The following is a 22,213-nucleotide window of genomic DNA, read 5'->3' as shown; positions in this document are numbered from 1 at the left end:
AATTGAATTAACCAATTGTTAGTTACCTGTAAACTGGTAAACTTTTTAGGAAATACAATATAGAAATTACCTATAATAGTTGCCAGCTGTAAAGACCAAGTAAAGATACTATTAATAGTAATCAAAATAGATCACGATAAAGATCACTACATTAGTAGTGGAAACATTCTATTAACACCTAACAATAAGGAACCTGTCAGATAGGGCACATCAACCCAATTAAATACTATAAAAATTGGGGAACAATAATATTAATCTACATGTAAGAATAGGGCTTCCCTCATAGCTCAGTCGGTAAAGAATCTGCCTGCAATGCAGGAGAGCCAGGTTCGATTCCTGGGTCAGGAATATCCTGTGGAGAACGAAATGGCAACCCACTCCAGTATTCTTGCCTGGAGAATCCCATGGACAGAGGAGTCTGGCAGGCTACAGTCCACGGGGTCACAAGAGTCAGACACGACTTAGCAACTAAACCACCACCACATGTAAAAATACAAAGTATAGATAATAAATGAAATCAGCAAAACCCAAAAATAGTCCACTATGACAGCAACTAGATAAAAGGTACATGTATATCCAGAAGTTACTAGGCAAAAAGCAGTCATAATTGTGTCAGGATGATCATAAAACTGTCATTCATATTAAAAATACTTAAGCTTTCCTATTCCTTAATCAAAACATTATTTTGAAATTTAACCATTCTCTTTGCCTATTTCTCAACAGATTTTTACCAATGTTGCTAGAGAAAACATTATCACTTTAGGTAAATAACCTTTCTGATCATATTAAAACAAAAAAAAAGATTATATAGTCTAAGTATCTCCTCTGGTCAACATAGGAATGTACTTGTTTTAACAGTAAACTTAGGAGAAGAATAACAGTAAGAAAGGAGACATAATTGACATCCTTCTGTACTTTCAAATTTGGGTGGTTGTTTTTGTTTTTTCGGTAATGTCTGTCCTCTTAACAGATTCACAATTTGCGACAAACATAAAATAATAAAGTTTAAAGACAGTACTTAAAGTGTGCCTCACTTTATATACACTGACTTTCTAACGCTGCTCTTATACTTATGCCCTCTTGCCTTTTCTGCACCATTCCACACCCATCACGATCTGTCTGCCCTTCTCCTGCAAGCTTTCCTCATCATTCCATCTGGATCTCAACCTGTGTTTCAAATTATTATTTTATATACCATTTATCACTCTTCTCATCCACATTACAAAAGAAACACACACTGTGGAAAATCAGTTTACATTTAGATATGCACACACACACAAAATTTTAATCCCAACACTGGGGTTGGGGGTGGGGGAGTCAGGTGTTAACATTTCCAATATAGCTTTTCATTGTTTCTTTCAAAATTAACATGATATAGTTCACACTGTTTTTTAACTTTTTTTTTTCTTGTCAATGTAACATTTACTCCTTCTCCTCACATCCCTGAGAAAAGGATCCAAATGCAAGTAGTTTATTTGTGAAATACAAAAATATCAAGACAACAGCATCGAAACATGTATATCTAGGGTGAAACAGATCACCAGCCCAGGTTGAATGCATGAGACAAGTGCTCGGGCCTGGTGCACTGGGAAGACCCAGAGGGATGGGGTGGAGAGGGAGGTGGGAGGGGGGACCGGGATGGGGAATACATGTAAATCCATGGCTAATTCATTTCAATGTATGACAAAAACCACTGCAATGTTGTAAAGTAATTAGCCTCCAACTAATAAAAATAAATGGAAAAAAAAAAGAAAATAAAAATAAATAAATAAAAACAAAAATAAATAAATAAATAAATACCACCACCCAATGTATATGGACAAGTACTAATAACACCTGCTACACCCCACATATTTGAATATTCTGTATCATTTGAAATTTTCTAAGTTAAAATCTTTGATATAAAATAGAACTGCTTTCTAAAAAACATTTAATAATTGCAACTAAAAGTGCTTAGGGTTTCCCTTATAGCTCAGAATCCACCTGCAATGCAGGAGACCCTGGTATGATCCCTGGGTTGGGAAGATCTGCTAGAGAAGGGATAGGCTACCCACTCCAGTATTCTTGGGCTTCCCTTGTGGCTCAGCTGGTACAGAATCTGCCTGCAATGTGGGAGACCTGGGTTCAATTCTTGGGTTGGGAAGATCCCCTGGAGAAGGGAAAGGCTACCCACTCCAGGATTCTGCCCTGGCTCTCAAAGAGTCGGACACGACTGAACAACTTTCACTTCACTTCAAAAGTGCTTATGATCTGTTTTCTAGGTACTACATCTGGGACTAAATTTAAAAAGAAGCACATCAGAAATCAAAAAAGAATAAAACCATTAGGTTGAACTATATGAAATATCAGGTTTTTTTTCAGGTCAAAAGCTGTTAAATATTGGCAATTTCATATGGTTCAACTTAATATATATTCAATCACTTCCTTTCTGGGTTCCGTATCTATTGTAGCACCTATTTGCAAAATATTTACTTGCAGCTCTGGCCTCTTTTTCTCTTCTTCTTTTCCTTTGTTTCTGAGGAAATGTAGGCACAAAAGTGAAAACTAATGACTACTAGTATACTGAACATAAAATTTTTCATCTGTAGCCAGGCTAGGTGTGAATGAATGTATACATGAATGAAGCAAAACAAGACATTCATAAAGAAAACATCTTTTCCAGTCCCCATGACTCCATTCTTTCAACTAAGAGAAAAGTAATTACTGCCTCAAATGACAGCCATATTAAACCACATCATACACACTAAAAGTTGGTGTAGGATTCCAGCTCCTTCACCCCTTACAAAACCAAGTCTGTGGTAGGAATAATTAAACCAGCATGTATATAAAAATGTTTATAAACCTTTTTGAGTTTTATTTTCATAAAATACACTCACATTGTAAGGAAAGGTACAAGGCTACAATAAACATCTATACTTAGTTTTAGAAACTGCCGAAGAATTGAAAATGAAAGAAGAAATGGCAGATATATGATCATCTTTACCTGCAAAAGGAGATTTCAACATGGGGCTGTCCTCTATAATTGTACATTCTTGCATCTTCTGTCTATGCCTTTGCTTGTCCTGCTGCACAAACTCTGTGGGACAGACGGAATCCGCAGGATTTACCGCGTCTGACTGTGTGGTCCGAGCATCGCCTGTGCGTTCAGAAGAGCAGAGCGGGTCTTCAGAGCACTGCTCTGCTTTCATTAGGTTACTGCCAGATGATACTTTCAAACCGACATCAGGAAACTTCAGAACAGCAGAGTCTGCCTCACCAAAACTCAAGGCATTTGATATAACAAAGTCATCATCCTCAGGGATGGGGTTGTACCATATTTCTCCTTCATCATCTGCATCATTTTCCTCATTAAAGTCTAATGAACAGTTTCTTGATAATGAAGAATTTGTAGCATTACACACCATATACGTACAATATCCTTCAGATGATTTGAGAAAAGGTTGTGACAGCTGCTGTTTAGGTAGAGAAATAGGTGAAACAGATAAATGACTTATATCTTGGCATTTCTTATTTTCTTCTTCCAAATTAAAAGATCTCAGAGTACTTTGATATAGCCAATTGCGTTTCTTTGACACAGTGATGCTGTTAAGTGGCTGATGACCCCTGAAGCCAATATTATCCTTCAGATCTTCGAGTTCATTTCTCTTCATTGAAGATTCATAGACATTTTCAAATAAATCTGTTTCAAAGAAAAAAAGAAGGTAGAATATAATACCTGGCATATCAAGAAAGAATGTCACTAAAGACCAGTTATTAAAATACTGTTTTTAAAAATATAAGAAGAAAGAAAAGTGCAATATTAATCACATTCAGAGACTAAACTTAAATAAGAAAAATTTTGAATTTATATTATTTAGTTATCAGGTACCATAAGAATTCTTAAGAAAAACGATAAACAAGCTCTGAAACTACCTTTATAAATATCATAGGGCTAAAACAGCTATATCCTAAGCAAAACATGTTTTATAAAAAGCTTGTATAGAATACTTCATACACAGCACGCCTTTAATTAATATGAGGAACTTTCAACTCACTACTACAAGAACTTTAGAAACTACAAAGTAATATTATTACCTTTCACACAAAGATTAACTTTGAAAAAATCTTTCAAAATAAATGTACCTTATTTATTACTAAGTGTCTTACTGATTATTGAAATTTCAAAATAACATTAGTTTTCTAACCATATAATGCAGTAGCAACTCATACAGAGTTTAAGTTCTAAATATCTAGAGAAAAAATTAAAATTAAAAATCCCTAAGAAGGCCCTTGATTAGGACTAAGTATCCTGTCTCACAATAAACACAACACAGCTATATTACTGATAGGTACAAGCTTAAGTAGCAAGAATACAGAATGAACAAAATGGTCCCTGCCCTTAAGGAATTCATAGCCCAATGTAGGACATCAAATACTTAGATTTGTGCATGTATGAATATAATGGATAAGACTCTAAAAATGTATATATAACATTAATTCCATATAAAGGGGAAAATTTTTACACTTCCAAAAAGTTACATAAAGCCAGCTTCAGTGACAGTAAATAAAGTAAATATATATCGTAATGCTAATTTACTATGCATAAATAACTAAAACAAAACCATATTTCTAATTTTAAGATCATGCCAGGTTTGTAAATTATAATCTATGCTACTCTGAGTGCATATATGGTTGATTCATTTTAGTATTACAGCAAATAAAATATAGTAGTCTAGTAACAGAGAGTGATAAAAACACATTAAACTTTGAGGAGCTTAACAACAACCAAAAAATTAGGTTCATGTATAATCAAGATTTTCAGTAACCTCCCTTTTACTGAAAAAAATCATTTGAAAATGTAAATTTGCCCTTTTTATAACCCTAAATGTCACCTAATCAAGCAGATTAATTTAAAAACAAAACAAAGCCTTAAACACAAACTGGGCTTCAAGTTCAATTAGTTCCAGAGGCAAGAATAGAGGAACAGACTTAGAATTAGAAGGGAAGAAATCTCCCATGAATGCCTACTATGTCAAATATTTATTTACTCAAGAAATATTTACTGAGAGCCTATTATGTGGCAGGAACAAGAAATAAAGCAATAAGAAAGACCTTAACCTCCTTTAACCTCCCACAATAATCTTGAGACAGGTTGAATTAGTTCCATAAGCTTCAAACATATGAAGAATATGGTCAAGGTGCTAGTCCTAGGATTCAAGTTTGTCTAACCTCAAAAACCATGCTCTCACCTGTCTCCCCCACAGCATGCCAGCTACTAAAAGTAGGGAAGTAAGGTGACCCTCTCTGAACATGATGATAGTATCAAACCAATCAACCTCATACCGTGGCTCCTAGGATTAAGTAAGGTAATGTTTGAAATATTTTGAAACTATATAATACTACTCAGAAAAGTCAAGTAACTTGCCTGAGATCAACTACTGGTAAATGGAAGAGGCGGCACTCAAACCGATTACAAACTCTGCAGGACTACACCTGGATTACTACTAAAGGATACCTACTCTCCCAGAATCTAACACGCAAACATTTAATAGATATTCAATAAATATCTTGAATTGATTTAATTTACTTTAATCAATGAAACCTGAAGATTCAAGCGTTTGGTTCTGTCTCCTTTATACTTACAAAACTGAAGCAGAGGGACTCCCCTGGTGGTCCAGTGGTTAAGACACGGGTTCGATCCCTGGTTTGGGAAGATCTCACATGCCGAAGAGCAACTAAGATAACTACTGAGCCCACGTGCTGCAACTGCTGAAGCTTGTGAGCCTAGAGCCTGTGCTCCACAACAAGAGAAGCCACCACAATGAAAAGGCTGCTCACCACGAGTACAACAGTGAAGACCCAGCAGAGCCAAAAATAAATAAATAAAAATTAAAAAAAAAAAACAAACTGAAGCAGAAACAACTCAAGCACTTTGCTCTAATAAAGGGGATAGTATAAGTATCAAGCACCAGAATAAAGTAGAATGCTTTTTCAAAACATTTAACAATATATCAAGATAGGTGATTGGAGGTACTGAGAATTCTAGAGCCTTATTATTCTAAAAGTGTGTACCAAATAACAATATCTATACTGGCAGTTTGTTAAAATGTAGAACCTCAAGGTCCCACCCTCACATATATTAAACCTTCATTTTAACAAGATTTCATATGCACATTAAGTTTGAAAAGCTCTGCTCTACAACGGTGAACCACAGTCTGAGTGATAAAGGTCTGGAAAATAGTCTTAAGAGATTCTCAAAGCATTAAGCACCATTTATAAATGTAGAACTTTCAAAAATCAACACAACACTGTTTTCTGCTGAATTTGTAATTCTTAGTGTTTTCCTGCCACCAGCAACTCTGATGTTTTATGGCACTGTTCCCAAAACAAAAAAAAAAAACAGAAACTAAAAAATGGACCTGCTTGCTTCTGGGGCCACGATGGCAGAATTTCTAACAGAAGGATTTAGATGTAGAAGACAGACAAAAATTACTTGCCTACATAGTTTTACTAGTCTTGAAAGGGCTAATGCATAAAATAATTTATTGGAAAAACCCATAAAGAAAATATAGCTCATAAAGTTACAAAAATGGAGCTACAAATATTTCAGAAAACAGAATTGGTAGGAATCTGCACTAAATATCAACTTCAATTTAAGATATAATGCACAAGATCATACCAGTTATTTAATACTACTTGTTACATGCCCTAATTTTTCTTCTTTCACAGATCACAGAACAAGAGTAGAAAGTAGGCTAATTGTTTTTTAAAGCAGTAAAAGGCCAAGCTAGCTCAAGTTGGTGCTCAACTTGGAAAATAAACATTTCCATTTATTTCTGAGTACTATCTGCTAATTAAATTTATAAAGACTTATAATGAAGTACAGTCAGTAAATAGATTAAAATTCCCTTAACAATATTAACAAAAACTTAACAATATTTACTATGGAATGACTTTAGATTTCTTAAATAATCATCTCAACTAGTAACAAACTGGCCAATGTGTGAACACTACAGTCTGTATCAAATCATTGGCAGCATTATAATATCAAAAATTTTAATGGTTCTTAATAGGAGCCAGAAATCAAAACAGAAAACCACTTTGGCTTCCATTTGTCATATGGTCTCAAAAATTTCCAAAACACCTATGTAGACTAGGTATCTCTATCCCCCTATATAGTTGTTTTGTGTTATAAATTCTAACTATAACTGTATTTTGGAAGAAAATATCCTCACAAATCATATTGTATAGCAAATGTGATAGAAACCTTTAGGCTATTTAACCTCTTTATACAATCAAGAATGTACTGCTTCATCAGGACTGCCTGGTTAATTTTTTAGAAAACATGATTAAAAACAGAATCCAAGTAACCAATTTGAACTAATTAAAGGTAAAAGTGTAAAGTGGATACAGCAATTGATTGTATTCTAGGAGTCCCTCAACTTCTTTGCAACTTTGAGTAAGTTACTTATTTCCCATCTCCTCAATCAATTTAATAGAATTAATTAGATCAAACCTCTAAGGAAATTTCGAGTCCCTTTGCTTGCCGTGTGTGCTCAGTCACTCAGTCATCCTACTCTTTGCAACCCCGTGGACTGTAGCCTGCCAGGTTCCTCTGTCCATGGACTTCTCCAGGCAAGAATACAGGAGTGAGTGTCATTTCCTTCTCCAGGGGATCTTCCCGACCCAGGGATGCAATCCAGGTCTCTTGAACTGCAGGCAGATTTCTTACCACTGAGATGTGGGGGAAGTCCATAAAGTCCCTTTGACCTTATATAAATAGGGATTTTGTAGTTATAAAGACTTGAGTTTGAATCCACATAATAGTTTGGACCTATATACTAGTATACATAAACCATATACTAGTTTAAGTGACCTTGGGTAAAGTACTTACCCTCTTATTTTCTTTTGCTGTTGCTGTTCTATAATAGCTGTCATACCTTCATGTGGTGGGGGTGGGCGGGGGGTGGTGAGGGGATGGAGGTGTAATAAAGATTATATGCAGACCCTATAAAGTATCCAGAATGTTTTTAGTAAATTCAACTAACCATCATAAAAAACAATTTTTTAAAAAAGACTAAACTCTTCAAATCTATACTAGATATATAAACATTGCATAAAGTATTTTTAATCTTTCCTAAAAGATAAACTAATGATTTGAAAGGAAACAACATCTGAGTAAGTTTTTTAAACCAGAGGTTACCTAAACTTTTGTTTAGGTTTCTTGTGAAATATCTAATTTACACATAGTAAATATCTAATTAATACAGAGAATCACATAGTAATTCTAATGTCATTTATTTTAAAATTAATTTCATTCACTTAGTTTCTCAATGAAAAAGTCAATGAATTCATTCTTAAAAGTTACTGCATTTATTATTACTTTTAAAAAACTTGAATTTTTCCATAACAGCTGAGAATATTAAAAGCCATCAGATAGTAATGTTTAACCTTTGCAACAAAAGGGTGATACATATTTTACTGAAGTTTTATACAGATTTTTGTTATGGCTAAAAATTAACTGTCTTACAAAGAGTTAACTGTACCAAAATCAGTGGAGGACAACAATAAAATATAATTAATGATTACAAATACTTTACTACTTGAAATACATATTTTAAAATGAACTTAGCATAAAGTACATCTCTCTTCACAAAAATCTGCATTCTACTATCTTTTTATTTAGGTGGAATGGAAAAAGTTTGAGAGAAAATTTTGACAGGTGTGGGTTAGAACTTCATAGATTCAAACGAACTTTTCTAGTTTTGCATACACTTGAAGTGAATCATTTGACTTGTCTTCATTGTGTAATAAAAAGTTTTGTGAACTTTGTTTCTCCCCAGTTTTGTGTTTATTGGTTAAAAAAGTTAATGTGTACAAACCTAGCCCTGTAGGATTTGTAATTCTTACCAGGGAAACAGCCAAGTACTGTGAATACTTTTACATTTCAGCATTTAATATTTTTTTAATTATTCCTAATATGTAAGTCATTATGTTCACTAGAAGTCTTTAAGACTGTAATCCAAAAGATCATGTTGTTTTTGGCTCAGTTTGAAGGTACTTCTTTCACAATAGAATTTTTTGTTATTGACAACTTCAGAGATTTCTAGAATTGATAATGTAAACCTTCAGTGAAAACTAAAAATCACATATACAAAACAGGGAGCAAAATCCTATTATTAGGACAAATATACTTTTTACAAATGACTTTAAATGCCTACACTTTCTTTAAAAGTACATAACACGTACTTTTCTTTTGATTAAAACCCAAGTGCCCTTCATTTTCCACAATAATAAGATTATCTAGAGCTAGGTTTGGGGGTTAGGGAGGGGAGGGAAAGGTGAAGAGAAGAAACAAGTGAAATCCTATCCGACTAAAAAAATTTTTTTACTATGATAGTTTTTCCGGTTTACTTTGGCTTTGGGTTTTGGTTGTGAGTATGTCTGTGTGCACTAACGCTCCTACGGTGGGGGTGAGAACGCTCCTTTGGATGAGGAGGTGTAATGACTAAAATGACAGTTTAAAAAGCCCATAAAGTCTAACTTGGATCAAATTCAAATTCACAAACTCCACAAAAGTCTACAGTTCGCCTAGAGCTACAAAGAATAAAAATCAAGGCAGCACCGCCCAACTCTTAAATCCACTAAAAAGTGTGTGGTGAACTTAACCTTTACTCACTGTTGCGCTTAGGAGTAGGTACACTGTTTCTTAGAGAAGAAAAGACAAAAACCCCAAGTTCCTCATGCCACTGTCAAAAAAAAAAAAGAAAGAAAGAAAAGCAAAAAACAACAGAATGTATGATCCTAGGTAACCGGGAAATCGTATTAGGCTGCCATTGACATGACACTCACTTTGGCACGGGCACGTACCTGTCTGCAAAACCATAACCTTCTTCTTCGCTCTAAAACCGAAGCCCGCTCGGTAAACTCAAAGGCTCAAAGAGTTAGCATGTTGATTGCAAGGCATCCTACCTGTCAGCGTAATTCTTTGGTCTGGAGGCACCGACAGGACCTGACTTTCCCGCATTTTCAAAGCGCCCAGATTTGGAGAGGTTGCCTGAGCACCCGTGCCATCGGGGGGTGTCCTACGGGCGCGACCCTTCATTCCCAAGGACAGCAGACGTCCTTTGTACATCCACTTCTGCAGCTTCTTGACTGTCACCGCGGGTGGCCTGAGGAAGGGGAGCCCCTCCTGGCCGTCCCCTTTGCCGTGGCTTCCCGTGGAGCGGCCAGGGTCCTGGGAGCTGGGAAGCCGGGGGCCCGTGGGCGACGCGGCCCGGGCGCTGCCTCCGCTCCAGCCGTCCATCCCGCCTCCACGTGGCGGGGGCTCCTCCGCTTCCCCGCGCGTACCGCACCAGATCCAGCTGTCGCTCGGCCACCGCTGGAAGGGAGGCGTTTTGGCACCCACCTGGAGGCTGTCGAGACTTCTGCTGCAGGACAGCCGCATCCGAGGAGTCCGCGGGCGGCCTCCCCCCAACTCCCCAGGAGGCGACCGGGGCGGGGACACCTGCTGCCAAGGGCGGCCGCCGCCTCCGCGCTCCCAGTCTCGGGGGCAGGCTCGGCGGTCCGCCGCGCCGCAGAGGGAAGGCGGCTGGCCCGGAGCCCGGGCTCCCGCAGGGCAACCGCGATCTGCCCAGCTCCGGTCGCCCCGCCGCGCGCCGGAGTCAGGGGGCAGGTCGTGCATGGCCTGGATCAGCAGATAATAGGCCTCTCGCAACTGGGTCTGCAGCCTGCCTGTCTCCAAGCGGCCGCCCTCCGCCCCCGGGGAGGAGCCCACGGCCAGGGGAGGCGGGGGCCACCGCTCCGCCTCCGCCCCCTCAGGCTGGGACGTAGGCTGGAAGCCTCCGGGCAGGTTCTCGTAGTAGTCGGCGTCGTCCTCCTCGTCCTCTCCGCTGCCCTCGGAGCCCGGCGGGGCGTACAGCCCGCGGCCCGGGGGGGTGGCCTCCTTCCAGCCGCGCGGCGGAGGCCCAAGCGCCCCCGACCTCTCCGGTCGCCCTCCCGGGACCCCAGCCTCAGGACCCCACGCCTGAGGCGACGGCGGGGGCCGTTCCAGGTTCGGCCGAGCTCCGCTGGCGCGCTCGCCTGAGGGGGCGTCCCGGGCACCACTCGTGTCTCCCTCGGCAGCCGAAGAGGCCGCCACGGTGGCTGCTGCGGCCGCCCGGAGACCGAGCCCCCCGGTGGCGTGGGGACCCCGTCTTCCCCGGAGCCTGGACAGCGTTTTCCTCAGAGGGTCCGTCATCCCCCTCCGCCTCAGCAGCCAGGCTCGCTCCCGGTGCGGGGAGAACTCGGAGCCCCGCTCGCGAGAAAGCTGCGCTCGCGGAGGCGGCGGCGGCGGCTCCCCATGACCGACGCTGGCCCTCGCGGGCTCCTCACATACTTGGCATAACTCTGCCGCTGCAAGGGTGGGGGAGGGCGGCGCCGCTGCAGAGCGCATGCCCCGCAGCTCCGGGCTGCGAAGGGGCGCGCGGGCTGCTGCTGCGGCGCTGAGTTCCCCAGGTGGGCGCCCCGCGCCGGGCGAGGCGAGGCGCAGGGCGGGGAGGGACGTGGGTGAGAGCTAAAAGACCGACGGATGGGAAAGTGTACGCGTCGTGGGGCCTGGGAGGGGGCGTGCAGTGAGAGTCGAGGCGGGAAAAATAGAAAGCGGGAAGGTGAGTCTGAGCGGGAAGCTGCAAAATTCTGGTTGGGGAGACAGAGGAAGGGAAAGCGCCCTCCAGGCTGCCACTCCATCACCTTCACCCCCCCACCCCACCCCCCATTGCCACCATGGCACGAGGCGTGTCTAATAATGCAAGTCCTAGCTTGAGAGAAAACAAAGATTGTTTTGACGGACAAGGTATGAGTACAGGTGTATCTCACTGCACTGTGTTCTAGAAACATTCTGAATCATTTTACTTGTACAGGGAGCTGGCTAGTTCAAGGAAATTTGCAGCGATTCCTTTTCAGTGAGGAACATCTTTTTGTCCCAAAGATCACCATTGGTGTCTCTCTTTACAGGCTGTTTTTCTTTGTCTTCGGTTAAGGCATACTAAAACAAAATTAATTCTGGCATAAACCAAAACTTGCTGAAAAGAGCCGCTAGTCTCCCCATCCCCTACCTAACACTTGTTTTCGTGAGAACTGGAGTGAGAAACAACTGGGATGAAATTTAGAAGCAATATTATTTGGAAATACCAACTCTCTCTCAAAAGCATTAAAATCCATGTTCTGTGCAACAGCTGTAAAATACCTTGTGTTGCCACAGATCGGTGGACATGTCTATGGTTGATAAAAATCAATGTGATTTAAGGACTAAACTTTTTAGCGTTTATATGTTAGACAGGGCCTTTGAGTACCTCATAAATATACTACTAATGCCCAACTTGCACCAAGTAAGTACTCAAATATTTTTGAATAAATGAATGCTTGCATAATTCGATAAAAATTTAGCTCTAACTTACCCTGTGTTCAACGATATATCTCTATGTAAGTTCCCTTTTCTTTCTACAAGTCAAAGGCTCTAGCCTCTAGGTGTGGTTTTATCTATAGTACCTTAGTACGTAGTCTACCTAGTCTCTGCATCCTGGAATAATTTTACCTGCATCTCTATTTTCAGAAATCTTAACCATCCTTTAAGACTCCACTTAGCTGTCTTCTTCATGAAGTCATCTCTGATCTTCCACATGGACGCAGTCTCTCTTTCTCCAAACTCTCCCATAGTACTTTGTTCATACCCACTCATAGTATGTTTATTATTTTTTGTTTTATACAAAGTGTACACTGTCTCCCATACAAGAAAATTCATAAATTCCTTGAGGGAAGAAACTACTTATAATTGACTTTTGTATTCTTCTTAGAGTATAACATCTTATACACGGCACATGAAGAATTAATATTTTAAAACTAATGTCAACTTTATTTTGAAGGAAACAACTGACATTAATTTCCAGTCTATTGCCTAACGCTCCACTAGACCATACTCTATTGGTGTTGTTTCAAAATCTTTCAGTGATGTGTAAGAACATAATTTATTAAATAATCTTAATTCTCATCTAGGAAAATACAATGAAATGTTATACTGTAATTCACATACATTACCATTTATAGTTCTACCCTATTTTTATTTCATGGAACCAAAGCTATTTAATGAATAATCAAGGCATAAAATTATGTTCCAGTGAAATATTCCCACAGGAAATGACTATGGTAAAGCTGCCAGTGATATCTATAAACACAATTTGATCTCTATCTCAAAAATTGTTTGCATTCCAACTCTTGGTTGCAAAATCTTTTTATTCTTTGTAGTTAACACAGTTGTTAAGAATACTGTAAGTTTCAAATCTATATTGAAATGAATAGAAAAATATAACCTGGAAGGTCTTGGTTGAACTTCACTTTTAATTCAACTTGTCAACTTGTTGGGTTCAAGAATTATAAAACATACTGGCTAGTATAAAATATTGTGCATTGTTCTAAGCATTACTCAGAACTAAGTCTGATGCTGGACGGCATAACTAAACTTAAAGTTGAGAGTGTTCTATCGTATAAGTTCACAATTTTTAGCAAGTATTTTGGGTCACAACAGAAATGAAGGCAGTCACAGCTATGTGACACTAGTGACTTAGAAATGCAAATCCCACTTTTCTATATGTACATCAACACTTCAATAGGAAGTTTATAAAAATGTAATTCCAAAAAGACAGCACCCACAAAACTTACATTATATCTAATTGATAGTGACAAGCTATGAACATCAGCTATATTGTGTAAAATCTTTTTGTGTTTTAACAATTTCTACCCTATTCCCCCAGTTAGCTCAATTTTCATGTGTTTCTAATAAACATATTCTTATGAAAAGGAGGTGGGGGTATGTTTTCTAGTGTTTGTACTTGTTTCTCACTGACTTGGAAATTATTTTGATGCCCCGTGAATTAGCAACTATGTGTCGGGTCTCTCACAGAAGATAAAAAATAACTATGGGATCACAGGGCTCTAGCAAGGCAGGGAGGCAAACTAGAGATGGGGTCATACCAACTCAGTCCAGGAAAAGGTGGGGGGAGCAGGGCAGGTTGAGGCAGAGGCTAAGTTTAACAGCAATAGAAGGGAAATATCTAGGTATCTTATGGTTATTTAACAGGCAATTTAGGGTGTGTTTCAGTCTCTTTGCTGCTTTGTCTTTCATTTTTGGAACCAAAGGCAAGTTTTTTTTTTTTTTTTTTTAATGTTTATTTATTTGGCTGTGCGCGTCTTAGTTGTGGCACATGGGATCTGCAGTCTACCTTGCAGCATGCAACATCTTTAGTTGAGGTCTGCAAACTCTTAGTTACAGCATGTGGGATCTAGTTCCCTGACCAGGGATTGAACCTGGGCCCTCTGAGTTGGGAGTATGGAATCTTAGCCACTGGACCACCAGGGAAGTTCCCAAAGGCAAGTTTAATTTGTTATTTGCCCAAATCCCTCTCTCTCTCTAAACTGCCTTATGGGGATCCTCTGGTCTGCCATGCAGTTCCATAAATAATTGAGTAAAAAGTACTTCAGCCTAAAGCTGACTACATCACCATTGCCCTGGGAATCAAAGATGGCATGTCATCAATATAGCAATTTTTATGTTAATGTTTTCATAACTAGGCATATCTGGCAATTGGCAATATTCCTTACCTTATCCCCTACCCCCAAAGAAAGTAATTAAAAAGAGGCCTTTGCTAAGTACATATGTATTTTCTAATATTTAGAAGTTTATAATGTTTTAGAATATTCACTATTTCAGATTCTCTTGTTATATATTTGGGATATGAAGAGTAACTTGCTCAAGGTCACCATAATAAGTGAAGGGGAATTCAGACTCCATCTGTCTGGTTCCAAAACCTCTGCACCCTGGGATATTTCCTTGTGCAGAGAAAGAGAGTAGACATTTTCTACTTGAACTGACTTGAAACATTGTTGTCATAAATTAGTTAGTCACCTTTCAGAAAAGTTTTTAATATTTTATGAGCTTTTCTGAAATTCAGCTGAACATTGGAAAGCTGCTTGTTGAACACTTGAAATACTTCTATATGCAGTCCTCTTCAAGGGTGTTAGAACCAAATCCTATAATATATTCCCGTTTAACTGTAAGTATTAAGCCACAATGTGAAACTGTATCCTGTAAATGTAGTCTAATTTTAAAAGTAGGACAAGCTACAATTAAATACTTTAAAGGCAAAATATATGCATCCTTAAAACCACAAGAGCTCTCAGATAAGCCCCTTGAAAAAGTGAACTGGTATAGCCTGTCTTTCCCAGCTGATTTGTGCCTCAGGGTATCCCATAGTTGAAGGAAATTTGCTTTTTTTTTTTGCAGAGTTGTCAACCTAGTAACAAGATTTGATACAATATGGGCATTTTTACCTTAAAGGAATAATGGATCTTCTTACTAATGGAGCTATAGATGGAGGTTCATAGCATTGTACAGCAGGCAGTGATCAAAACCATACCCAAGAAAAAGAAATGGAAAAAGGCAAAATGATTGTCTGAGGAGGCCTTACAAATAGCTAAGAAGAGAAGTGAAAAGCAAAGGAGAAAAGATATACCCATCTGAATGCAGAGTTCCAAAAAATAGCAAGGAGAGATAAGAAAGCCTTCCTCAGTGATCAATGCAAAGAAATAGAGGAAAAATAGAATAGGATGGGAATAGAATGGGAAAGACTAGAGATCTCTCCAAGAAAATTAGAGATACCAAGGGAACATTTCATGCAAAGATGGCACAATAAAGGACAGAAACAGTATGGACCTAACAGAAGCAGAAGATATTAAGAAGAGGTGGCAAGAATACACACAAGAACTATACAAAAGAGATCTTAATGACCCAGATAACCATGATGGTGTGATCACTCACTACAGCCAGACATCCTGGAGTGTGAAGTCAAATGGGCCTTAGGAGGCATCACTACGAACAAAGCTAGTGGGGGTGATGGAATTCCAGCTGAACTATTTCAAATCTTAGAAGATGATGCTGTAAAAATGTTGCCCTCAATATGCCAGCAAATTTGGAAAACAGCAGTGGCCACAGGACTGGAAAAGGTCAATTTTCATTCCAATCCCAAAGAAAGGCAATCCCAAATAATGTTTGAACTACTGTCCAAATGCACTCATTTCACATGTTAGCAAGGTCGTGTTCAAAATTCTCCAAGCTAAGCTTCAACAGTATATGATCCGAGAACCTTCAGATGTACAAGCTGAATTTAGAAAAGGCAGGGGAATCAGAGATCAAATTGCCAACATCCATTGGATCACAGAAAAAGCAAGAGAATTCCAGAAAAACATCTACTTCTGCTTCACTGACTATGCTAAAGCCTTTGACTTTGTGGATCACAACAAACTCTGGAAAATTCTTAAAGAGATGGTCTAGTAAAAATACCAGATCATCTTACATGCCTCCTGAGAAAACTACACAGTTAAAGAAGCAACAGTTAGAAACGGACATGGAAAAATGGACTGGTTCCAAACTGGGAAAGGAGTACGTCAAGGCTGTATATTGTCACCCTGCTTATTTAACTTATATGCAAAGTACATCATGTGAAATGCCACGCTGGATGAAGCATAAGCTGGAATCAAGAATGCCAGGAGAAATAACAATAACCACAGATATGCAGATGACACCACCCTCATGGTAGAAAGTGAAGAGGAACTAAAGAGCCTCTTGATGAAAGTGAAAGAGGACAGTGAAAAAGTTGGCTTAAAACTCAACATTTAAAAAACTCCTAGAAGAGAACATAGGCAAAACCCTCTCCGACATAAATCACAGCAGGATCCTCTATGACCCACATCCCAGAATATTAGAAACAAAAGCAAAAATAAACAAATGGGACCTAATGAAACTTAAAAGCTTTTGAACAGCAAAGGAAACTATAAGCAAGGTGAAAAGACAGCCCTCAGATTGGGAGAAAATAATAGCAAACGAAGCAACAGACAAAGGATTAATCTCAAAAATATACAAGCAATTCCTCCAGCTCAACTCCAGAAAAATAAATGACCCAGTCAAAAAATGGGCCAAAGAACTAAACAGACATTTCTCCAAGGAAGACATACAGAGGCTAAAAAACACATGAAAAGATGCTCAGCATCACTCATTATCAGAGAAATGCAAATCAAAACCACAATGAGGTACCATTACACGCCAGTCAGGATGGCTGCTATCCAAAAGTCTACAAGCGATAAAAGTGTCAAGAATATATGGAATAACTACACAGAAAAAGGTCTTAATGACTTGGATAAACCACAATGGTGTGATCAACTCACCTAGAGCCAGACATCCTGGAGTGCAAAGTCAAGTGAGCATTAGGAAGCATCACTACGAACAAAGCTAGTGGAGGTGAAGGAATTCCAGCTGAGCTATTTCAAAGCCCAAAGGATGGTGCTATTAAAGTGCTGCACTCAATATGCCAGCAAATTTGGAAAACTCAGCAGTGGCTGCAGGACTGGAAAAAGTCAGTTTTTATTCCAATCTCAAAGGGCAATGCCAGAGAATGTTCAAACTACTGCACAATTGCACTCATTTCACCTACTAGCAAGGTAATGTTCAAGATCCTGCAAGCCAATCTTCAAAAATATGTGAACCAAGAACTTCCAGATGTTTAAACTGGATTTAGAAAAGGCAGAGGAACCAAATTGCCAACATTTGTTGGATCATGGAAAATGCAAGAGAATTCCAGAAAAACATCTACTGCTGCTTCGTTGACTATGCTAAAGCATTTGACTGTGTGGATCACAACAAACTATGGAAAATTCTTAAAGAGATGGGAGAATCAGACCACCTTGCCTGCTTCCTGTGAAACCTGTATGCAGATCAAGAAGCAACAGTTAGAACAAGACATGGAACAATGGACTGGTTTCAAATTGGGAAAGGAGTTTGTCAATGCAGAGTACATCATGTGAAATGCCGGGCTGGATGAAGCACAAGCTGAAATCAAGATTGCCAGAAGAAATATCAATAACCTCAGATATGCAGATGACACCACCCTTATGGCAGGAAAGCAAAGAGGAACTAAAGAGCCTCTTGATGAAGGTGAAAGAGGAGAGTAAAAAAGCTGGCTTAAAACTCAACATTCAAAAAATGAAGATCATGGCATCCAGTCCCATCACTTTATGGCAAATAGATGGGGCAGCAATGAAACAGTGAAAGACTATTTTCTTGGTGACTGCAGCCATGAAATTAAAAGATGGAAGAAAAGATGGAAGCTCTTTAGAAGAAAAGCTATGACAAACTTAGTGTATTAAAAAGCAGGGACATTACTTTGCTGACAAAGGTCCATATAGTTAAAGCTATGGTTTTTCCAGTAGTCATGTATGGATGGGAGAGCTGGACAATAAACAAGACAGAACACTGAAGAATTGATGCCTTTGAACTGTAGTTCTGGAGAAGACTCTTGAGAGTCCCTTGGACTGCAAGGAGATCAAACCAGTCTATCCTAAAGGAAATCAGTCCTGAATATTCATTGAAACTCCAATACTTTGGCCACCTGAAGCGAAGAGCTGACTCATTTGAAAAGACCCTGATGCTGGGAAAGATTGAGGGTGGGAGGAGAAGGGGATGACAGAGGATGAGATGGTTGGATGGTATCACTGACTCAATGCACATGAGTTTGAGCAAACTCCGGGAAATAGTGAAGGACAGGGAAGCCTGGCGTGCTGCAGTCCATGGTGGTCGCAAAAAGTCGGACACCCTGAGCGACTGAACAACAACTAATTGACCTAGACAAAGGTCCCCAGTGACTACTAACATCTCAAAGGGAGAAAGAAACAACCTGACATTACATGGCCTCTGCTAAGTACACAACACCACCTGTAATGTATTCTTATCAAAAATGAAATTGAGTCTGATCAACCTCAAGATCTGATTACCAATTTCCAGGAATTACAGAGAACTGAGGAATATGTAGATATTAGTAACACCATGGGAATGCAATCACAAAATCCAGACTATGGGAAACTATAGATCAGAGAATCCAGTTTTTTTACCATACTAGCCAATTGCACATGTATGAATTTCCAACACTTTAATTGGAATCCAACTTTTCAAATAGATCCTGGCAACTGTTTAAAGCAATACAACTTTGAGACCAGCCAAATAGTTTACACTACAGGGATAGCAAGAGAATGTTGATATTTAAGTTCAAAAACTATAATTCCAAACCCTGAGGTGGTATATTGGAAATGATCTGAAATCAGATAGAACTACTTCAAAGCTTAGCTTGATCACTCAGATACCCTAAAACCACTGATCATGGTGAACTTTTGCTCTTTTTTGCCATTCTAGATCAGTATTTCCCCGTCCTTCTAATATTCCACAGCTCTTTTGAAATATCACCCGTTGCCTGTGCTTTTGCAGTTATCTATCAGCTTCCCCTTCGTTCATGCTAACATCTACTATTTCTTTGTTTCTATATAATTTTATTTGTTTATTTTGGCTATGCTGAGTCTTAGCTGCACAGGCTTTTCTCTAGTTGCAGCACGTGGGGTTTACTGTCTAGTTGAGGTGCACGGGTTTCTGATTGTAATGACTTCTCTTGTAGCATGGGCTTTAGGGTACACAGGCTTCCGTAGTTGCGGCTCCCAAACTCTAGAGCACATCTCAATAGTTGTGGCCCACAGGCTTAGTTGCTCTGCAGCATGTGGGATCTTCCCACATCAGGGATCGAACCCCTGTCTCCTGCGTTGGCCGGTGGATTCTTTACCACTGAGCCACCAGGGAAGCCCTACCTCACTATTTCTTTCTCTGCACTATTTTTCTTGTCATCATTCTTAGTGATTTCAGTATTCACAAAAGGACCCACCTAATACCCTGCCCTGTTGTTGTTTTGAATTTCTCTAGTAATTTTGCCCTCCACCCGTCTCAGCCACCCAGTCCCACAATCATATATTAGACTTTGTCATAACCATTAACTGCAAACTCTGTAGGTACCACTTCCTGTTTTCCACCTCACTCCCCCCAGCACTACCTGTAACAATACTTCGATCCCATTGTCCTTCAGTCTGTCCCTTCCTTTCATGCTTTCCCAGTCTTTGTATAATCAGTCCCTTGCATACATCCTCAACTCTTTTGTCCCTCTTTCTCATTATCCTACTCATTTGGCAAAACCTCAACTCTGGTTAAAACTAACTTCCCCACATATTTTGTGCTGACACTTGAATGGCTTAAGGTCCCTGGGAAAAAACACATAAACTTCAAGTGGTTCCTGGATGGTGCCAAAAAGCTACTAAATAGCCCAGTCCTTTCATTATCTTCTTGTTAAATTAATTTTGACATCACCACCCACCTCCTAACTCTCAATTATTACCTTTCTTTTTGTTACAACTGAGATAATAGAAATATCCAGGAGAGAACCACCTAATTTTCCACTACCAAATCTACCAGTTGGCATTGCCTGATACTCCATCGCTCCTAATCCCTTATATTAGATCAGCTGCCCTGCATGTACCTGAGGCTAGCTGTCTGACTTCCTCCACCTCATTCCTCTTCTTGCCCTCCACTCACACTGACTTCCTTGCACCTCCAACACCCCAAGCACACTTTTGCCTTTGCATCTGTTGTTCCCTCTGAAATGATTTCAGTGTGACTTAGTCCCTCCTTCCACTGAGGTCTCACCTCAGATCTTACCTCCTTGGAGAGCCCTTCCTTGAGCACTTTGCCTAAAATAACACCCCTGACACTTCCTATCCATTAATTTGCTTTATTTCTCTTCTTTGTTCAGTTCAGTTCAGTTCAGTTGCTCAGTCGTGTCCGACTCTTTGCGACCCCATGAATCGCAGCATGCCAGGCCTCCCTGTCCATCATCAACTCCCGGAGTTTACTCAATCTCATGTCCATTGAGACGGTGATGCCATCCAACCATCTCATCCTCTGTTGTCCCCTTCTCCTCTTGCCCCCAATCCTTCCCAGCATCAGGGTCTTTTCCAATGAGTCAACTCTTTGCATGAAGTGGCCAAAATATTGACGTTTCAGCTTCAACATCAGTCCTTCCAATGAACACCCAGGATTGATCTCCTTTAGGATGGACTGGTTGGATCTTCTTGCAGTCCAAGGGACTCTCAAGAGACTTCTCCAACACCACAGTTCAAAAGCTCCAAGCCAGGCTTCAGCAATACATGAACCGTGAACTTCCAGATATTCAAGCTGGTTTTAGAAAAGGCAGAGGAACCAGAGATCAAATTGCCAACATCAGCTGGATCATCGAAAAAGCAAGAGAGTTCCAGGAAAATGTCTATTTCTGCTTTATTGACTAAGCCAAAGCCTTTAACTGTGTGGATCACAATAAACTGTGGAAAATTCTTCAAGAGATGGGAATACCAGACCACCTGACCTGTCTCTTGAGAAACCTGTATGTAGGTCAGTTAGAACTGGACGTGGAACAACAGACTGGTTCCAAATAGGAAAAAGGAGTACATCAAGGCTGTATATTGTTACCCTGCTTATTTAACTTGTATCTCTTCCTTGTACTTATTACTATTTAATATTACATTAGATGTCTGTTTGTTTATGTGACACCAGAAACACGTCTAAATGCCATAATCTCACCAGGTAGAATTGTGCTCCATACATATTTGTTGAGTGAATATGTGATATTCACACCCAAGAGCAAGTTAATATATGTTTCCATTTCCTCTGTGGTAAAATAAGTTTGCTACTGTTTAACAGGGTATAGCTGAACCTTAAAAAACATTATGTGTGGGAGTTCCCTGGCAGTCCAGTGGTTGGGACTCAGGCTTTCACTAGAGAGGGTCCAGGGAATTCAATCTGTTTTTAGGAAACTAATAAAATCCTACAAGCTGCATGGTACAGCCAGAAAACAAACAGACAAACAAAAACAAAACCCATTATGCTAAGTGAAAGTCGCTTAGTCATGTCCAACTCTTTGTGACCCCATAGACTATACGGTCCAAGGAATTCTCCAGGCCAGAATACTGGAATGGGTAGGCTTTCCCTTCTCCAGAGGATCTTCCCAACCCAGGGATCGAACCCAGGTCTTCCACACTGCAGGCACATTCTTTATCAGCTTAGCCACAAGGGAAGCCCAAGTCAGACACAAGCAGTCACATATTTTATTATTTCATTTATGTGAACTATCTAAAATAAGCAAATCCACAGAGACAAAAAATAGATTAGTAATTGCCAGCAACTGGGGGAAGGGAGGAAAGAGGATTGATTGCCAAAGAGCATGGGATATCTTTTTACGATGATGAGAATATTCTAGAGTTAGATTGTGGTGATGGTTACACAACC

At 39.7% G+C, this 22,213-nt stretch overlaps 1 protein-coding gene across 3 annotated transcripts in view; it reads right to left on the bottom strand.

Annotated features, from left to right (window-relative positions):
* Window positions 1-11,315, bottom strand: part of SYDE2 (synapse defective Rho GTPase homolog 2) — a 41,313-nt gene extending 29,998 nt beyond the window's left edge. Inside the window, exons 1-2 of one of the 3 annotated variants that reach the window (XM_070467817.1) lie at window positions 9,952-11,315; window positions 2,984-3,679 (exon numbers count right to left, since the gene is read on the bottom strand). In XM_070467817.1, the coding sequence (XP_070323918.1) occupies window positions 2,984-3,679; window positions 9,952-11,218 (1,963 nt within the window). In that variant the 5' untranslated portion in view covers window positions 11,219-11,315. The remainder of the gene's footprint in view (window positions 1-2,983; window positions 3,680-9,951) is intronic. The other 2 variants (XM_070467816.1, XM_020877245.2) reach the window with 2 other exon arrangements.
* Window positions 11,316-22,213: the final 10,898 nt, after the last annotated feature.

The sequence above is a fragment of the Odocoileus virginianus genome, chromosome 5, assembly GCF_023699985.2.
Source record: "Odocoileus virginianus isolate 20LAN1187 ecotype Illinois chromosome 5, Ovbor_1.2, whole genome shotgun sequence".
NCBI lineage: Eukaryota > Metazoa > Chordata > Mammalia > Artiodactyla > Cervidae > Odocoileus > Odocoileus virginianus.
This window is presented reverse-complemented; position numbering and strand designations above follow the sequence as displayed.